Source organism: Tamandua tetradactyla, chromosome 25, assembly GCF_023851605.1.
Source record: "Tamandua tetradactyla isolate mTamTet1 chromosome 25, mTamTet1.pri, whole genome shotgun sequence".
NCBI classification, from domain to species: domain Eukaryota; kingdom Metazoa; phylum Chordata; class Mammalia; order Pilosa; family Myrmecophagidae; genus Tamandua; species Tamandua tetradactyla.
The window spans coordinates 30,251,862-30,272,981 of record NC_135351.1 but is presented as its reverse complement, the minus strand read 5'-3'; the positions used below and the strand labels follow the sequence as shown (position 1 = coordinate 30,272,981).

Sequence of the window (21,120 nt, the reverse complement as noted above, 5' to 3'; positions counted from 1 at the left end):
TTCGCTCTTGAGATCAACCGCAACAAGCCCAGCAAATGCTTTGGATTCAGCCGTGCGCAGGCCTTCGCTCCTAGGGCTTCCTGGTGGCAGCGAGGGCAGCAGGAAAGCAGAAGCGGGAATTTCGCTCCCCATCAGCAAATTCTATCTCCAGTTTTCTGCCCGCCGCTGGCGCGAATACCGTTTGAGCAGCACGGGTCCAGGTCCAGGGCCCCGACCTGCCCTGCGGGGCCCGGACCAGATTTCCTACCCAGACTCTGGGGGACCAACAAGTGGATCGATCCGCGCCGGAGCCTGGGCCCTCGAGGCCGGTCGCAGCACAGCCTGGAGACGCAGCACCGTCTCGATCCAAGCTCTGAGCGACAACGTGAACTCGGAAACACCATGCGAGGGCTAAAGGCCCGAAGTCTCCTTTCCCGAAGCCGCGTTCTCAGTTCTCTGCCCAAAGTGAGTAGAGGCGCGAGCTCTTGACAAGCTGCCCCCTGGCCAGGGCACCGTCCTGGCGGCGGCGGGGCCCCGCGCCCTAGAAGGTTCAGTGCGTCCCCCGCGGGGATCCCAACCGCCACCAGAACACTACGCGCTGTGCCTCCGACCTTGCCGGTGGGAAACCTCAAAAGCCAAAGCCTACTCGAGGTCATCGACTTCACCTCCACGCTCCTCATGGGCAGTTATCTGGGCAAGTCCATACCCCCACAGACGTCTCCAGCCCAGGCGCACACGGATGTGCCCTTTGGGCCTGTGAACCGCCGGCCAGCACAGCCCCTTCACCACGTCCACCGGGTCCAGCACGTCCACCGCACCCACCCACCCCCAAGGCACAGGCCTGCGAGAAGGCCGCAGAACTGGGATCCTGCCAATCCCACCGCGTGGGTAGTCAACCAGGCTTGGAGACGCTTTCCCCTGAAGCGTCCCCAGAATTCTATTACAGGACCTCTTCCCTCGGATTGGTGGGAAAGTTACTTCAAGCGGAATATTTGGTCTCCTCGGCACCCCAGGGCAATATGGAGTCCAGTGAGAATCAAGAGCACTCCTCCTGAACAGAGAGTGCCCCCCTCCACTTCCCGGTCACAGGTAATCAACTCTGCAGGGCCACCACCTTCTGAGGAGCCCCCAGATCCACGTGCAAAAGAGACAGTGCTGAAGGTCCTAAGAGAGTGCGGGAAAGGGAGAGTGAGGTTGGAAGAACCAATATTCCCTGAGAACTTGGACAGTAAGAGAAGTCCCGAGATCAGACCATCTGCATTTAAGCCCCTGATGAAAAATGGAGTCTTCCCTTCTTTTGTGCCCAGGCCTGGGCCTCTTAAGAGAAGCCGGCACTTCTGGAGCACAGATCCCAGCTTGAAAGAGAGATTCAATTGCTCCTCCATGAGCTCCCTGACCAGCCTACGCACAGGTGGCCCACTTAGCTCCAAAAGAAATGCTATTACAAGCTCCTACAGCTCTTCTAGAGGTTTCTCAGAGCCATGGAAAAGAAGGGGTCCCAGTGTATCATTCCAGACACCAGAGTGGCCATTAAAAAAGAGAGGAAAAGGTCATCGGTCTCAGTCACCAGCCCCCCTGGTGCCAGACAAGAAGTCTCCAGGAGCATCTGGCAGTTCTGAGCAACAAAATCAGAAGATTCCGCTGCTGTTGTCTAGCTCAGGGAATCTGCTGGTGGCAACCCCACCTCCCCAGCTTGGTTGTGCAGTCCTTACTGAGGACCTGGCCTTAGGGAAGAAAGCTGGGCTTCAGTGGAGCAACAAAACCAGAGAGGATAAAACGAAAACCACCATAGACCCTGTAACTGAGACTTGGCCTGATGTTCAGCCTTCCCTGTCTTTCACCCTGTCTTTAGGAACAGTTCCAACCGAGAGCACAAAGCTTCAGTTGGAAAATTTCAAAAAAATGCAGAAATCTCCACATCCACTGGCTTTCAAACAGTCTACTGGAGAGGCAACTAGTGTGGTCCATTCATCTCTGAAGACACCCAGCCTGCAGGCACCACTTGGGTCCCTTCTAAGCACCTCTTCAGACTCAAAGTCCAGAACTACTTTCATTCTTCTGACCTCAGCTTCTCCCACAACACCGGTCACTGATAGCACGAGGCTACCTTTGACTTCTCAGGCTGACAGGTCTGTCATGCCCCCCAGTCCTTCTGTCATTACCCCTGCAGTACGCCTCATGCCAAGTACTTTGTCTTGCCAAGTTGGAATGACGAGTAGCCCAACTCCCCATTTTCCTGCATCTGCACCTCCTGATGCAACTTCTACTGCCCCAATGTTGAAACACATTTTTGGGCCACCACTCAATAGTGACATTGGAGGCTCCAGAATTTCAATCACAGCTGCAGCATCTTCTAGCTCTTCCCTCTCCACAACTCCAGGCATCTTAACTCCCACCTTCAAGCCTATCTTTGGCAGCACAGACCAACTTAAAACTATGCCCACGATATCTCCTTTCTCCTCCAAGCATACTTCTCCCACTACTCCTTTTTCTACCCATCTCTTCCATGGCCTGGTCAAGGCCACTTCTGTAGCCATGTCCACCATCCCAACCAGCACATCCAAAGACTCTGTTTCCAAGCCATCTTTAGATTTTGGCGTAATGAATGTTACCAGGACCATGGACAACACCTACTCTATCCCTTCTACTTGCCACACTTTCCTTTTTGGGGCTGCTTGTGCTCTTAGGGCCAGCTTCTCTCCAGCCACAGGCATTAGTTATCCACCATACCAACAACCTACCATCCCTGCTGTACACACAGTCACCATCTTTAGCAAGGTTCTTCCCAGTGCTGTCCAAATATCCCCCAGGAGTAGCACTGGCAATTTCAGACATATGAGTGACCCTTTGTTGGCCTCAGCTCTAGTAACTACAAACCAGCCTGCATTGTCATCCAGCAGCTCTGTGCTAACTCCAGCATTTACAATTCCCTCTGGGTCAAGCTCAAAGCCACCTTTCCCACTATCCTCTGGAGCCATGCTTGCATTTGGGGCCACAGATGGACAGAAGCAAAAGGCCCCCCAGCCATTCCTTGCCCCAAACTTCAATAACTCTTTCCTTTGTGGAAACTCAGCAGTGGCACCTCTAACCCCAACTGTAACTTCAGCTTTGCCAGCGTTCAGCAGTAAAACAGAATCAGCCTGTAGGGGTTTAACCCCCTCAGCATCTACCGTTCATGCTCCTACCAGCATCCAGCCAGCCTTTGGCAGCACTCCAACAGGTTTTCCCTTTAGTCAAACAACATCTGGTTTGGGAGTTGTCACCCAGACCCCCCAGAGTGGGATTTGTGGCTCGGTGTTTGGCAGCACAGCCCCACCACCCTTTGCCTTTGGGGGATTAGTGACCCCTATGGACTGTGGGGAGTCAGGGATCAGCATGATTGTCCCAGACATGAACTCCACCTCTGGAACAATCAGTGTTGGAGGAGTGCCAAGTGGGACCATCAGCACTATCACCCCCTTTGGAAAAGGCTGGAGCCGGAACACTCAAGGCTCCCCCAGCCGGAGCACACCTTTTACCTTTGGGGGGTCCAGCACTTCTACTAGAAAAGCTATGTTTGGAGATCCCTCCATGGTCCCCTTTTCTCAGAATGCTTCTGTTCCTGACCCAGTTAAGGCAAAGATCAGCCTTAGCTTTGGGGTGCCCTCTTCACCAGCTCAGGGCTCTGTTGGGAGAGGACTTTTCAGATCATCAGCCCCTTCATTTTCCATTGGTGCAAAATCAAAAACTCCAAAGACTCGGGAGCGTGGGCATTCCCGAAGGCACCATGCTCACAAGAAATAGCCTGTATCCCTTATAAACCTGCACCCTGTTTTGGACCTCAGTACTGCACTGAAGTATAGTCTTTTCCAATTCTCTAAAGCAAATATAGCCCAGATTTAAAGCTAGAGTTTTAGATGTTCACCCTGTGGGTCCTAATCTACATCTTCAGAGAAGGTAGAGAACTAAGCTATCTTGGTGGTAGGGGGTGGGGAGGGGGTAGCGGAATGAGGCCAGGTAGAACCGAACCTGTTAAACTTGAACAGACCATCCCTTCCTCTTCCCTGCCAACTCCTCTCTGTGTAAGGTGTGAGCTCAGTCAGGGCTCCACTTCCTACTTTTTCTCTGGGAACAGAGATTCCAGGAAGGCAGCAAGTACATCCATGCTCTTGCATCTTTGTGAGGAGGAATGGATTCTCCCTAAATCTTAGCCTTCTTTTATCTGTCTCTAAGAAGTAGTTCCCTTTCTCTGATCCCCTAGGGATGCTGATTCCTCATTTCTTGCTGCTTTGCTTCTCAATGGCACCAGGGAGGAGCTTTTGGTGTAATTTTATCTTGAATCTAGCTTTTCCTTGAAGATCAACAGCCAACACTTAAGGCCACCCATGTACGTTGCTCTTGCTGTACTACTTCCTCCCACTAAGTCATTTTAATCTTTTCCCAAGAAAGATGATATTCCAGCACCATCCTTTCTGCCAATTAGGCCTCTGAAAGCTTGGTGAGTCAAGATTCAGCCTGTCAGACTCCAGAGGCCACTCCTCATTCTACGAAAGGGAAGCTCTTGGTCAGTTTCCTTCCAGTGTTGGAGTAGGCATGTTGACCTCTCCTGCTTGCAACTTCTTCATTCACCATCTTCCTCATTTACCATTCTCTAGTATGTATATAGAGAGACTTGTTCTCTTCACTTTGTCTGATACTGATGAGTATTTTGTGCTTTCAATTGAGTTTGGAGGAAGAATGACTTGTAGGAGTGGAGCTGTGTGGGTACAGCCAGATTTAACTGTGCAAAGGCTTCTGGAGCCTGGCTAATTGGATGAGGCAAGTATCACCACTTAATGGCTACAAGTGCTGATTCCTGAATCTATAACAGTAGCTTGACTTTAAGTAATGACATCTCAGGAAGTAGTAAGGCCAGGGGAGGAAAAGACAGGGTGTCTCAATCTTGCTTTCTTTATAAGTCATAATCTCTCTAGGACAAGTTAGAAATGCTAAATTAGGGAACCAAATCATACATTTTGCTTTTTCTTTTAATTTGAATCTCCTCAAATAACCCCTCCACATTCAAACCTCTCCCAAGGAAGGCAGGCAGGGCACGAAGGCTCTTAGACCTGAGAACAAAGAGGAAAGGTGGAAACGGTATCTAAGGTGACTCCTTCTCTGTAACCAATGAGAGGCCAATGATTAAGCTATGTTATATTCCTCAGCACTCTTGACATGCTGATGAAAAAGAGAAAAGCAAGAATATATCTTGAGTATATCTATCTACTATTTTACGGATACCTTGAAAGTCTAAATGGAAAAATAAAGCAACATTAAATTGGTTGATTGAATAAAAATTGTGGAAATAAGTCTGTGATTTAGGAATTACTGGTAAACCCATATTGATACAGAGGCAGATGTTAAGAAATTGTCCAAGGCTACCCAGCTAGAAAAGGCCAGATTTTGGATTTAAACCTGAACAGCTCCAGACTTTGTGCTCACATCTCACTTTTTAAGGCATTACGCAACCCGGTGTTGCCTTCTTAAAAATGGGGGAAATAGGGAAAGCATTAGACATTATACACTTCTCTTTGTGTGACCATTTAACATATGCTTTATAACGTGCCAGGCTGTAGACATTCAGAGCTAAAGACAACTTCCATTTTGAAGGTTATAGTGTAGGGGAGAGACAAGTAAGTATTCCAATGATTCCAACACAAGGGACAAGTACAAGGGGGGTGGGAGCAGGGCAGGGGGACATCTAAGGCTAAGATCTGAAACTTGAACTGTGCCATACAGTATGTGTACTAGATGCCAAGTGGTGAAGGGCATTGCAGGCCAAGGACAAAGCCTGTGCACAGGTAGATAAGGAAGAAGCAAAACCTAACGGGACAACTTCCAAGGAACTAGGTATGTCTGAGAATAAGGTTGGAGGGCTCAGCGGGGGCAGATCATGGACAAGTTTATCAACCATGCAGTGCAGTATGGATGGTGTCCTAAATACAATGAAGAGTTATCGAAAGAACTTAAGCAGGAAAGAGACAAGTTTATACTTGGATTTTAGAGCTCTCTGTCATGTGAGAAGAGAACCAATCGGAGACAGAGACTTGGAGATGTGGATGATGACTGTAAATATTAAAAATACAAGTTTGAACCAGGTAGTTAGCTGTGGTTGTGGGGTAGCAGTACAGAGAGATTAAAGAGCAGGACTAGATGAGAGATTGCACAGCTGTTGGCAGAGGGCATTGTCAGGGTGAGGATAAGGCAGGAGTTACAAGAGAATGACTTAGTCATCTGGCTTAGAGAAGTGGATAACCCAATTTTGGCAGAAAATTAATACTTGAACTTTGAACAGACTGAGTGTGAAGTGACTATGGTACAACAAGGAAATATTCAATGGGCTGTCCATTTATTTGTTCATTCAAAATATATTGACTATCTGCTAAATTCCAGGAACTCGTTTTTTAATCAATAACTCAGAATATCATCACATAGTTGTATATTCATTACCATGATCATTTCTTAGAACATTTGCATCAATTCAGAAAAAGAAAAAGATTAAAAAAAAAACTCATACATACCATACCCCTTATCCTCTCTCTCATTGACTGCTAGTCAAGGAAGGAACTCTTCTAATGTTTGGGATACATCTATGACAGACAAAATTCCTGCACTTGTGGAACTTGTACCCTAATGGGAGAAATAGAAAAATAGCAATACATAATAGAAAATATTAAATTAACTACTACATAAAGGAGATTTATAAATGATATGGCAAATACATAGAAGTGTCATGGTCAGGTTCATGTGTCAACTTTGCCAAATGGTGGTGCCCGTTTGGTTGGGCAAGTGTTGACCTGTCTGTTGCTATGAAGGCATTTCATAGAATTAAATCATAATCAAGTCAGCTGCATCCAGAGCTGATTGCATTTGCAATCAGCCAAGGGGAATGTCTTCTGCAAGGAGTGACACTTAATCTAAGCATTGGAAGGCTTTTAAGGGATTCAGAACAGAGTTTCTCTTCCTGCTTCAGCCAGCAAGCTCTCCTGTGGAATTCATCCAGACCCTTCATCAGAGTCGTCAGCTTCACAGCCTGCCCTGTGGATTTTGAACTCTATGTTCCCACGGTTATGTGAGACACTTTTATAAATTTTATATCTATGGATGTTTCCTGCTGATTTTGCTTCTTTAGAGAACCCTAGCTAATACAAGAAGTATAGGTATAGATTGGGCTATTTTTTATTTCATTGTAGGTCTTACGAGAAGTTGACATCTGAGTAAAGATTTGAACTCAGTGACAGATTTAGCTATACCAGTGAATAAGGGAAGAGGGTTCCAGTCAAATCAGGGCCAGAAATAGCTGGTCCAAGGGTCCAAGAAGCAAGTGTGTCTAAGTGAGATGTGGAGCCAGGGAAGGTGTGGGACGAAAGCATAACTGACTCAATTTTAGAGGATTATTTTGGCTGCCAACCAGGTGAGATGAGACTGTAGAGAAGCAATAGAGGAAACCCAGAAGAGTGAGCTACAGGAATATAGGTGAGGAATGACAATGACCCAGTCCAGGGTTCACAGTGTAAATGGTGAGAAGTGGTTGGATTTTATATATAGAGAGAAGAATTTCCTCTTAGATTGGTGGTGGGATATGAAATGAAGAGAGGAGTCCAGGATAAAGGTTTTTGGCTTAAGCAATTGCATGCATTGTGTGTCTGGTTAGGGTTAGAGAAAAATTTGAGCATTATCAACCTAGATAAGAAATCTGGAAATCCTGGAAAGATCTAATATCCCTTAGGGGAAGGGTCTCAAAGGTGATAGCAAAAGAATTGAATTAGTCTTTTCAGATTAACTCGAAGTTAATGGACTTCTCAAGTGTTGTTGGTATAAATAGATAAACTCTAGAAAAAAAAATATTGCCTCATCTCATACAATTAAAAAATTCCAGATGGATTAAAGACTCTAACAGTAAGAAGCAAAATTATTTTAAAACCCGAAGAAAATATAGAAGGGCAAAGAAGTTGTTCTAGTTTGCTAGATGCCAGAATGCAACATACCAGGAATGGAATGACTTTTAAAAAAGGAGAATTTAATAAATTGCTAGTTTACAGTTCTAAGGCCTAGAAAATGTCCCAATTAAAACAAGTCTATAAATTCTTGATATTCTCACAAGCAGTGGGGACAACGAAAGCAATAGGCTGAGTCCCCACTCTTGGGGTTTGTTCATATGAAACTTAACCCCACAAAAGATAGGTCAAGCCTACTTAAAATTAGGCCCAAGAGTCACTCTCAAGAGAACCTCTTTTGTTGCTCAGATATGGCCTCTCTCTCCAGTCAACACAACAAGCAAACTCACTGCCCTCACCCTGTCTACATGGGACATGACTCCCAGGGGTGTGGACCTTCCTGGCAATGTGGGACAGAAATCCTAGAATGAGCTGGGACTCAGCACCAAGGGATTGAGAAAATTCAACCAAAAGGGGGAAGAGAGAATTGAGACAAAATAAAGTGTCAATGGCTGAGAGAATCTAAACAGAGTCAAGAGGTTATCCTGGAGGTTATTCTTATGCATTAAATAGATATCACCTGTTTAGTTAAGCATAACAGAGAGGCTGGAGGGAACTGCCTGAAAATGTAGAGCTGTGTTCCAGTACCCATGTTCTTGAAGATGATTGTATGATGATATAGTTTTCACAATGTGACTGTGTGATTGTGAAAATCTTGTGTCTGATGATTCTTTTATCTACCTTATCAACAGACGAGTAGAACATATGGAATAAAAATAAATCATAGGGGGAACAAATTTAAAATAAATTTAGTAGATTGAAATGCTAGTGATCAATGAAAGGGAGGGGTAAGGGGTATGGTATGTATGAATTTTTTCTATTGTCTTTTATTTATTTTTCTGAATTGATGCAAATGTTCTAAGAAATGATCATGATGATGAATATGCAACTATGTGATGATTTTGTGAATTACTGATTATATACGTAGAACGGAATGATCATATGTTAAGAATGTTTGTGTTTGTTATATATTTTTTTAATTAAAAATAATAAATAAATAAAAACAAGTCTGTAGAAATGTCCAATTAAAGGGGAAGATACCTTGGTTCAAGAAGGCCAGTGAAGTTCAGGTTCTCTCTCTCAAGTGAGAAGGCATATGGTGAACACAGTCACAGTTTCTCTCTCATCAGGAAGGGCACATGGCAAGCATGGCATCATCTGCTAACTTCCTCTCCTGGCTTCCTGCTTCATGAAGCTCCCCGAGAGGCATTTTCCTTCTTCATCTCCAAAGCACTGGCTGGTAAACTCTCTGCTTCATGGTGCTGCAGCATTCTCTGCTCTCTCTGAATCTCCAGCTTTCTTCACAGTGTTTCCTCTATTATAGGATTCCAGTAAACTAACCAAGACCCACCTGAATGGGTGGAGACACCTGAATGGGTGGAGACACCTGAATGGGTGGAGACACATCTCCACCTAATCCATTTTAACAAGCATTCTTAATTGAATTACATCTCCAGAGAGATGACCTAATTATAGTTTCAAACATACAGTGTTGAATAGGGATTAGAAGAAACGGCTGCCTTTACAATATGGGATTAAGATTAAAACATGGTTTTTCTAGGGTATATACATCCTTTCGAAACAGCACAGTAGTCTTCCTACAACCAAAAATAAATTACTTATAGATCTAACAACAGCAAAGTTAAGAATCTTTATAATAAAAATATAATAAAGTTAGACTACTGTGAAACCGGGAAAGTATTTGGATCATAGAAAGGATTATTAAACACAATATATTAAAAATTTCACCATATCAAGAAATAAGAGGCCTGCAAGCCCTTGATTTTGGGGTTCACCCCTAGAAACTTATTCCAACAAAGGATAGGATAAGTCTACTTAAAATTAGGCTTAAGAGTCATCCCCACAGAACCTCTTTTGTTGCTCAGATGTGGCCTCTTTCTCTAAGCCAACTTGGCAGCTGAACCCACTACTCTCTCGCCCTACATGGAACATGACTCCCAGGGGTATAAATCTCTCTGGCAACATGAGACAGAAAACATGGGATAAGCCAGGACCTGGCATCAAGAGATTAGAAAGCCTTCTTGACCAGAAGGAGGAAGAGAGAAATGAGACAAAATAAAGTATCAGTAGCTGAGAGATTTCAAACAGAGTCGAGAGGTTATCCTGGAGGTTTTTCTTGTGTATTTTATAGATATCACCTTTTTAGTTTAAGGTGTATTAGGGAGGTTAAAGGAAAGTGCCAGGAACTGTAGAGCTGTGTTCCAGTAGCCGTGTTTCTTGAAGACTAATATATAATGATATACCTTTTGCAATGTGACTATATGATTGTGAAAACCTTGTGTATGATGCTCCTTTTATCTACAATATTGACAAATGAGTAAAAAAAAATGGTTTAAAGTTAAATAAATAATAGGGGGAACAAATATTAAAATAAAAAAATTTTAAAAGATGTGCAACCATACAGTAAATGACAGATGGTCCAACTGATTTTACAGAAGCATCTAAAAGATTCTTCAAAAGATGATTCCTGAGACCATACTTCATCCCATTTAGGATCTATGCTCCCTCTGAGTAGTTCACCGATGAACAAGTATCATTTGTTTTGAGCAAAAAGAGAGACTGACCAAGACACTCTTAACATCCCTGTAACTTGACTGAACTTTAGACAAGCTTCTCTCTGACTCTAGGTTCCAGACCTGCCTCTCTGGCCTTTAAAGCTATCCAGCCATGGAAGCAACTCCTTACCAGGTAGTGCCTCATCAAACTTTTCCTCTCTGATTCCTTACTAGGTAGTTCCTTATCAACCTCCCCGCCTCTCCCTGAACCTACAGGCCCCAGGTAGCATAACCACAGTAAAAGAAAACATTCTAAACCAAAAAAGCCCTAGTTGCAACCTTAGTAAATCACTCACCTATCCCAATGATCAATTCCCTTTAGCATCCCTCAAGAACTTTTCCTCTAGTCCACCCCCTGCCTTTAAAAACTGCTGCCTTTTCCTGCATGAAGCTGAATTCTAGTATCTCTTCTCTACTGCAGCAGTCCTTGAATAAAGTCCTCCTTGCCTAGGACAATTTTTCTTTCACACCAGGTCAAAGGTCTCCTCATTAGTATGGGCAGAGATGAAGGATATAGCGCAATTGTGATACTTTTTAAGTTAAAAAATTTTCTTTCGGCACATTAAGTGTTCTATTCACCCAGTCTTGACTTAAGTTAGGGAAGAAAGCATATGAAGGGAGTTGGCTGCATGGAGGGACCATTTCAGGATTGGCCATTTCCCTACCTTCTCTCTCCTTGGTATTTTCTCTTTACCCCAAAAGGCCCCCACTACAAAGTACTGTATCAAAGCACATGTATCTTCTTTGCTTTAGCTCTGCTCTTCATAGCTGCCTCACAGAAACCATTAAACTAAGTTTTAGAGAATCTCTAAACCCTCAGAAGTGGTATGACAGAGTTTCTGATCATATATGTGGGGATAGAATTCTCTTTCAAAGGGCTATGATACTACTTTCCCAATTTAGGAATCATTCACTACTTGACACTTACAGAAGATTTCCTAGTATTTATGGAATTGTGAACTTGTAGATGACATAGCGAAAACCTGAGCTTGTCCTTTGCATACATAAACTTTGAAAAAATGTTTTGACGAATGAAAGGACATATTTTTTACATGTCTGTGAATATGCTTCCATAAAATGAGTATCCATGTTTTAGTTTTTCTTAGTTCACCTCCTAGAATTGATATGAGGGAAAATGGATTCTTGGAAGTATTACTTTAATAGTAAACTTTCTTTCTCCTTGCTTAGAATCTTTGAAAATATATCACAGCCAATACCCCATTAAGCTTATCATTCTGTCATATATTAAGGATTGGGAGCAATCCTGTCTTATGGAAAGTAGAGCAAGGATTGGCAAAGCATATTTTGCATTGAGGGGGTGTTATCTGCTGGAGGAACTTACTCAAGAGGTGCTGGGAATTTCCTTCTGCTCCTAAGGACCATGTCGCAGTTCCACAAGGTTGGTTTGATGTAGTTCTCTGGCACTTTTGCCTTAGCTCCCTGGTGCATACACAGAGTGTAATTTCTTTTCTTTTTTAATTCTTTTCTTTTCTAGTTTTTCTTCTTCCATTTTTTTGGTTGTAACATATCTGCAGTCTACTTTATTCCAAATATATAAAATCATAACTTTACACACAGTAAATGCAAAGATCTTCAGTGTAGAGCTCAACGGATTTTACATAAAGTACCTGGCGATCCCGATCGAGAGCATTCTCATCTCTCCAGAAAGCTGCTTGGTGCCCCTTACCAGTTGATACTGCATTCCCCAAGCTAATCACTAGTCTGTCTTCTATCACATGCATTTAGTTTTTCCTGCTCCTAAACATCATATAATTGGAATCATGTAGTATATCCTATTGTCATGGTCAGGTTCATTTGTCAGCTTGGCCAGGTGGTGGTGCCTGGTTGTATGGGTGGTGCCTGGTTGTATGATCAGGTAAGCAATGGCCTCTCTGTTGCTATGAGGACATTTCTTGGACTTAAATCATAACCACATTGGTGACATCCACAGCTGATTGCATTGCAAATTGGTAGTATTCTTTTGAGTCATCAGTTTTTAATAATACCAGAGTGTCCCACCCCACTTCTAGGAGGGGATATATTAAAGGCATTAGGTGCCCAAATCCAAATAATACGCTGTTTGACAAATCAAGAACCCAAAAACCCTGTTGAAAATATTACAGCATTAAGTTTGGTGTTAACTGGGATTGAAAGTACTCTAGAGTCCTTCCTTCAGTCAGGTGGACCCTAAAGTCTGGCAGACAGACCTGCCTGAGAACGCGAGGATTCCTATTGGAACCCAATACAGAAAGAACCTGTCTTTTCCCAGAAAAAAAAAAAAAGCAATATTCCTGAGGCAGGAGTGGTATTCAACCTCTCATCCAAAAATGACTGAAAGCAGGACATCTCATCCCCTGCAACTCCTCCTGTAGTGCTCCTATTCTGCCTGTTAAAAAGCCAAACAAGCCCTACTGGTTAGTGCAAGATCTTAGGGTCATAAGCCATTTCGTCATTCCCCTGTACCCTATCATACCTAACCCCTACACCCTCAATAAAATCCTGAGCTCCATGCTGTGGTATTCAGTTCTTGATTTAAAAGATGCTTTCTCCTGCATACCTTTACACCCAGATTCTCAGTTTCTATTTGCCTTTGAGTGGTAAGGGCCCAGGGACTCAGTCCCAAGCCAGCTCATCTGGACGGCCCTACCCCAAGGGCTCGGGGAGAGTCCTCACCTTTTTGGAAATGTGCTAGCACAGGATTTAGCCCTCCAGCATCTGGAGCCTAGCTCCCTCCTCCACTATGTAGATGATTTATTAATATACAGCCCTAGGATGGAAGCTTCCTTCAAGGACACCATTGCCATCCTTAATTTGTCTAGCCAAACACCCTTAATTTCAGACCTGAAAAAGTGTGTTGAGTTTTACTTTCTAAGGCTCAAATTGCCTTGCAAGAATTCTTTACCTTAAGTTTGTCATCACCCCAGGGGAGTACACTTTGCCACCTAAAAGCATCCAGGCCATATTCTCAGTGCCACCTGATGAGATGTAAACCCAGACCACAACATAGAGGAGAGTGAGCTTAAAAAGGCAGCAAGGAAGTGACGAACAGCAAAATTGTTACCATTTCAAAATATATTAAGTAGAGTCTGACAAGTTGTATTTTGATGGTAATTGCATGTTATGAGATGTTTGCTTGGAAACAGTTTCCAAAATTATTTTGGTAACTTATGTATGAAAGATATAAAGAATGTGATTTTTTATTAAAAGGAAAAAGAGTGTAGTTTTTTCCTCAGATAAAATGAATGGTTGTTACAGAATGAGAAAAATGTAGGACAAAACCTAAATGGATATGGACGCTTGTAGTGTGGAGGGCCGGAAGCAATCAATCAGGCCCAAGCAGGAGCAATTAAGCAGGCCCGAGCAGGGAAAGTCCCCACAACATTGCGGTGGAATGTCCCCAAGAGTTAAACAATAACCAAAGTTAGGAAACTGAGGGAACGGGTTGTGTTTTGGCAACAGCTAACGGCATTCTTCTGCTTCTATGATACGCTTGCTTGCTAGCAACTGCAAAACCACAACGCAATTTTAGCCCCTTGTAAGCTCACCTTGAAAACCTCTATGGGCTGCTCTCTGAATCTTCCTTCTTGGAGGTTTCTGAGGCAGTCGCCGGCCGGCTAATAAAGACTCCCAACTGGCTTTCAGTTTTGAATTACGTGGTCACTCTTTTGGTGCGCCCCACAACGGTAGAAGGTTCACGGAAAGAGAAATCATGGTTAAGGTTAAGAAACATTGATGGGTTTATAATATACTGTTCTAGTTTGCTAGCTGCCAGAATGCAACACACCAAAGATGGATTGGCTTTTAATAAAAGGGTATTTATTTTGTTAATTCTTCAGAAGAAAGGCAGCTAACTTTCCACTGAGGTTCTTTCTTACGTGGAAGGCACAAGATGGTCTCTGCTGGTCTTCTCTCCAGGCCCCTGGGTTCCAACAGCTATCCCCAGGGTGACTTCTTTCTGCATCTCCAAAGGCCTGGGCTGAGCTGCGAGTGCTGAGATGAGTAATGCCGAGATGCTTAGGCTGTGCTACATTGCGTTCTCTCATTTAAGCACCAACCAATTAAGTCAAACGTCACTCATTGCAGCAGACACGCCTCCTAGCCGACTGCAGATGTAATTGGCAACAGATGAGGTTCACATACTGTTGGCTTATGTCTGCAGCAACAAGGCCAGGTATGCTCACCTGGCCAAGTTGACAACTGAATCTAACTAACACATATACTAATGAAAAATTAAAACCTAATTTTCTCCTAAAGTGACAAAGTTTTCTTAAATTATTATTCCATCCTTAGTACAAAGTTTTCTTCAAGTACTCAGTGTAAAAGGCAAAACGTCTATAGTTTGTAAAACAACTGCTTGTGTTTGTGTTAACATTAGCATAGCCTTAGTTGTTCAAAAACAAAACTTCTCACTTTTAAATAGTCTTTTCAAACCTGACTAACTTTAACATTTTGCTGTCTCAACATCAAACCATAAAAAATATCTTTTTATTCCAAACAGTTGCAAGAAAATTATTTTTTCATCATATAAAACTTAGGTGCCAAAAATAGCTAAATTCATTTAATATATTATAAGTTGAATAGGAAATGTTCGGTGTTATAATCAAATTTCCCTGTCAATTGCATTATTTCACTCGAATGTTTCTCGAAAAGTGTTTGCAGTAAACTACAAATCAGAAATTCATATTCAACCAAAAGAGACTTTTAAAAGAAGTAAGGTAAGTATGTAAATTATGTTCTACCTGTTAATTTACACTGAGAAAAAGAAAGTAAAACTGCTTTAACTAAAACATTTACATGTTTACTAAGGCCAATAGAAGAAAATCTCCACAATAAATTTACTCACAAAAGAAAAAACCTTCCCATTTGGGTATCCGCTAAGCATTTCTATTTAAGTCTTAGGTTTCTTCCCACTTCATCCAAGTTCATCTGTCTTTCTTGATTAAGTTGCCGCTATAAAGACATTCCACAACTAGCCGACTGTTGGTTATGCAAATACATTCCAACTTCAAGTAACTCTCGCCTCCCAGGAAATATTCTTCCACTGTCTTCAGTTAACCGGAGCGATTAAACAATAATTGCCAATCACCCATGTCCTCTGAAGTGGCAACTACCTAATTCTAATGCTTTTTATAACTATTCCCTCATCTCTATTGTCAGAGTATATCTAAACAGAACCTGCCCACAAGCAACATCTGTTTGCAACAGCTCAATCTGGGAAACTACTAAAGGTGGCGTCCTTGTAACCGAGAAAGTAGGATTTAAGGGATGATTTTGATTACTGAATCATATTCCTTTTTGCTTTCTGGGATATTGGAGTAGACAGAAGGGAATACTGAAATCCTTAAACTATAATCCAGCTGCCCTGATACCTGAAATTATTGTAAAAGTCCTTATCTTGTATCTTTGTGACTGTAAGAGTTTTTACTCCATTTATCTGGTCATTTTCTTGTAGGGCAAAGGCCCTACTGCTAATGAAGGATTGAAAGTCAGCCTTGAATTAGTTTTAGTCTGGACGTTTGTAAATTGTGTCAGCTAGGCTCTGCTATTGAAAGATAACGTGTCTCCCTTCCTTTCGACTTACATTTTCCTATTGAAATGATAATGATAACACTGTGTCCTTTTCTGCTTTGAACTTGCTATTTGAAATGACCTCATCCTCCTTTGCTAAAATCCTTAAAAACCTTGAGCCCCCTAAATTTAGGGAGGCAGATTTTGGGCCGCTAGGTCATCTGCTCTCCTACTACATGCCTACTAATAAATTCTTTCTCTCTTTGAAACCCTGGTGTCTCAGGAATCCATGAAGTTTGTCAGGTAACAATTTAGCAACCCAGATGGGACAGATACCCAAGGCTCTGGAGCCCCATCAAAGCATCTTAGCCAGATAACCCAGCCTTTTGTGTTGCTTTTGGACTCAATTTAGTCGAGGCTTGGCAATCAGGATTCTCTGTTCTGCTGGCACTCCAGAGACTTTTGGCACCTTAAAAAGCTTCAAAGAGAGCAACTGTTTCCAGTTTCAGGTCCAGACATTGGACTAGGTGAGTGGGTCGTCAGAGTAAAAATTGGATTGCAGATAAATAGGCAGCTGAGCTCCTTTGACTAGGACTGGGTCACACTTCCAGAACAATCCTCCTTGCTCTGACCTCTACACCTTTCTGTTTTCTGGGTACCATGCTGCATGGGGTTTGAGTATGACTTAAATTTGTCTGTTGAGTAGTAGAAAATGAGTAATTCAACAATTAATTGGAATTTGATGAAATTAAATAGGCTGGTGTGTTACCTAGTTATACTAAGAGTTTAATGCTTAATTATTAATAGATGTGTTAAGCATTAAATTCCCATTTAACTGTTAATCAGTGTGCTGGTTTGAAAATATTATGTATCCTAGAAAAGCCATGTTTTAATCCTGCTTCAATCTTATGGGGGCAGACATTTCTTTTAATCCTGATTCAACACTGTACTTTGGATTATTTTAATTAGATTATCTCCATGGAGATGTGGCACACCCAATTGTGGGTGTGACTTTTGATTAGTTGGAGATGTGACTCCACCCATTCCAGGTGAGTCTTGAATAGTTTATTGGAATCCTTTAAAGAGGAGACATTTTGGAGGGAGCCAGAAATGACAGAATCTTCAGAGCTGATGGAGAGAGAAGAGACATAGATGTTTGGGCATGGTTGGAGCCCAGCAGACATTGCCATGAACTGTTAAGCAAGTCAGAACCTGGAGAGAGCCAAGGGAAGCCAAGAGACGAAAGCCAGCCCCTGAGAAGCAAAGTGAGGAATCCCACAGGAACAGAGGCTGAAAGCAACAGAGCCCAGGAGCAAGGGACCAGCGTAACTTCCCAGCTGACAGAGATGTTCCAGATGTATCAGCCTTTCTTGAATTAAGGTATCTTTCTCTGGATGCCTTAGTTTGGACATTTCCATAGCTTAGGACTGTAAACTTGTAACTTATTAAACTCCCTTTTAAAAGTCATTCCAGTTCTGGTATATCACATTCCGCAGCTTGCAAACTAACACAGTTGGTATGTTCCTCTTAGTTATTAATTGGCAGGTTACTTAAATATAATGTGTTAAGTGTCTGTCTGAATTTGCTAGTTGGTATGCTCCTGCATTTGTATTGGTCAAATGTTCCTAATTAGTTACTGATTATGAAAATTCTTAAATAAGGGAAGATTTTGGCTGTACTGAAAATTGTAAATATTTTAGTTATGAATCTATAAAGAAGGATTTGTTTTCTGTAAAAAATCTGGCCTCAAAAGGATTTAAAATGAAAATGCTACCATTACAGTTAAAATTAAAGATATTACAGTTAAAATTGTTCCACAGCCTTTGTCTGATAATATCTTAGACACCAGAAACCCTCTAATTCAACTTCACACTGACACATAGGATAGTTGTCCACATTCAAGTGTGATAGAACAGTATTATATGACAAAATAAATGAAAAGGAGGGCAAGGTAGCTCTAAGTGAGCCAGAACATACTTGCCTTCCAACAAACGCTATTGTATTCTCACTTCTCAACATTGCAAGCTGTAAACCCATAACCTCCCACTTCTAGGCTCGGGGACTTATGCAGAAGAGGTGGCAGAAAAATTGTAAGAGTGGTGGGATGGGGTTAAACGTAACATAATAATGTTTTTTGAATTCTCCAGTATCCCCCAACCCTTCCAACATTGTCAGCAATTGTGCGATTCCTATACGTACTCTCTTAACTGTACAATTTTTTTTTTAAATCAGCCCTCAACCTCCCTTAAGGAGTAAAGTGATTTAACTCTTTTGGGGGAGGGAAGGGCAATAAAATAGGACAAGCAAGACCGTGGTTTTCTATTCAGCTCTGAAAGAGTTAACAGACAACTACAAGTCCTTTGTCTCTTATTGTGACAGTTTGAAAGGATGTATGTACCCTAGAAAAGCCATGTTTTAATCCTAATCCCATTTTGTAAAGGCGGCCATTTCTTCTAATCCCTACTGAGTACTGCTGCATGCTTGAAACTTTAATTAGATTATTTCCCTGGAGATGTGACTCAATCAAGAGTTGTTGTTAAACTGGATTCCGTGGAGATGTGTATCCACCCATTCTAGGTGGGTCTTGATTACTTTACTGGAATCTCATAAAAGAGGAAAAATTTTGGAGAACACCTGAGATTCTGAGAGAGCAGAGAATGACATAGCCACGAGAAGCAGAGAGTTCACCAGCCAGCAACCTTTGGAGATGAAGAAGGAAAATGCTTCCTGGGGAGCTTATTGAAACAGGAAGCCAGGAGAGAAAGCTAGCAGATGGCATCGTGTTTGTCACATGCTTTTCCATATGAGAGAGAAACCCTCACTGTGTTCACCATGTGCCTTCTCACTTGAGAGAGAAACCCTGAACTTCATCGGCCTTCTTGAACCAAGGTATCTTTCCCTGGATGCCTTAGATTGGACATTTCTATAAACTTATTTTAATGGGGAGATTTTCTCAGGCTAAGAACTATAAACTTGCAACTTATTAAATTCCCCTTTTTAAAAGCCATTCCATTTCTGGTATATTGCATTCTGTTTATATAGCCATTCCATTTCTGGTATATAGCAAACTAGAACACTTATCTAATTTCAAAGGAACTAATACAGATCTGCAAATTTCCTAGGACAAAAATTTCCCCTAAAACCCCAAAACCTCCTCAAACTATGGACACTTCCCAATCATAGAAACTTGTAATACTTAGGCCCCAAACAAATTCTTAGTTAATGGTTGAAAGCATAGGGTCATAAAGATTGTTAATCATGTGCCTTAAGACAAATTTTAGGTATGTGACAACAAACCACTAATTTCCATAAATATCTCCTCCTAAAACAAAGACACCTAGTATTCAAAGGTCACTATGGAAATCTACTGTGCTGGTTTGAAATGATGTATGTACCGTAGAAAAGCCATGTTTTAATCCTAATCCCATTTTGTAAAGGCAGCCATTTCTTCCAATCCCTATTCAATGCTGTACATTTGAGACTGTAATTAGATCATCTCCCTGGAGATGTGATTTAATCAATAGTGGTTGTTAAGCTGGATTGGGTAACGACATGTCTCTACCCATTCGAATGGGTCTTGACTAGCTTCTGAAGACCTATAAAATAGGAAACATTTTGGAGAATGAAGGAAATTCAGAGAGAGCAGAGCAGAATGACGTAGCCACAAGAAGGAGAGTCCACCAGCCAGTGACTTTTGGAGATGAAGAAGGAAAATGCCTCCCGGGGAGCTTCATGAAACAAGAAGCCAGGAGAAGAAACTAGCAGATGATGCCATGTTCGCCATGTGCCTTTCCAGATGAGAGAGAAACTCTGACTGTGTTCGCCATGTGCGAACTTGAGAAAGAAACCCTGAACTTCATCAACCTTCTTGAACCAAGGTATCTTTCCCTGGATGCCCTTGATTGGACATTTCTATAGACTTCTATGGACATTTTCTCAGCCTTAGAACTGTAAACTAGCAACTTATTGAATTCCCCTTTTTAAAAGCCATTCCATTTCTAGTATGTTGCATTCCGGCAGCTAGCAAACTAGAACACCTACTACCAGTAAAACATTCCTATAAAGCAAGTTAACCTACACCATCAGGGCATGTCCCTCTCTTGGGCATGTCCGTGTTAACCTCTTTAATGTGTATTGTCTCTCCTCTTTAATATACTTTACTACTTATTCCTACTGGTCCTCTCGTCTTTGAATTCTTTTGTTGTGGAGACTAACAAACCTGGATCACGGCTCAGCTGGCACTATTGCCAGCAGAGAACGAGTTATGCTAGGATTTTATGAACTTCAAATTTCCAGTGTATTCAACCATACTAGACTCCACAGGACCTGCTTAATATTCTAAACCGAATATATTGTGTCCAAATTCAAGTTACAATAATTGGATATAGCCAGTGTGACTATGACCACAGAAAACCAGAGGCATGAGAAATAGGCAGAATGAAGATAGGAGATTCTAAAGCACTTTAGACTGGGTCTGACCAAAATGGGTCCACCTGACAAATGCAGTAGGTTAGACTTTAACCTGTCAGTCACTTATACTTCATTCTATCATTTTCTTACATATAGTCTGTGACTAAGCATGTAATCAATCTGTGTCTGCTCATTAATTAGATCACCTGTTACCCCTGTGCTCATTATCCTAAACCCTGACCATCTTTTTCTCTAGTAAAACTATCAGAATTACTGCAGTTTGGGCAGACAGATCTAGGCCATCTGTTCTCCTACTATGCACCTAGTAATAAACTCTTTCTCTCTTTGAAACCCTCTTTGGAACCCAGGTGTGTCAGGAATTGGTTATTGAGCATGACTGGCAAAAGAACCTACTGCCTTTGTCCATTAACACCTCCGTGAGGAAATCAGTGAGGATGGGATTCAATCCCATGCATGCAGAACACAATGGATTGGCTGTGGTGGTTAATGCATTAACTATGTGATTATACCAAGAGTGATTGTACATTTAGGATGGATTGTATGATGTATGAATAAAACCGACGCACAAAAAAAGTATTTCTGTTAAAATAAAACTGGCACTAGAAAATGTT

The 21,120-nt window shown here is 42.1% G+C and overlaps 1 protein-coding gene across 1 annotated transcript; it reads left to right on the top strand.

Annotated features, from left to right (window-relative positions):
* The first annotated feature begins 340 nt into the window (after positions 1 to 340).
* Positions 341 to 5,306, top strand: POM121L2 (POM121 transmembrane nucleoporin like 2). The gene has a single exon (XM_077143890.1). The coding sequence runs from the start codon at positions 658 to 660 to the stop codon at positions 3,760 to 3,762; it is 3,105 nt and encodes a 1,034-aa protein (XP_077000005.1). The 5' UTR covers positions 341 to 657; the 3' UTR covers positions 3,763 to 5,306.
* The last annotated feature ends 15,814 nt before the right edge of the window (positions 5,307 to 21,120 follow it).

Coding starts and splice junctions, on each gene's coding strand:
- POM121L2 (XM_077143890.1), top strand. CDS start 658: ATGGGCAGTTATCTGGGCAAGTCCATACCCCCACAGACGTCTCCAGCC.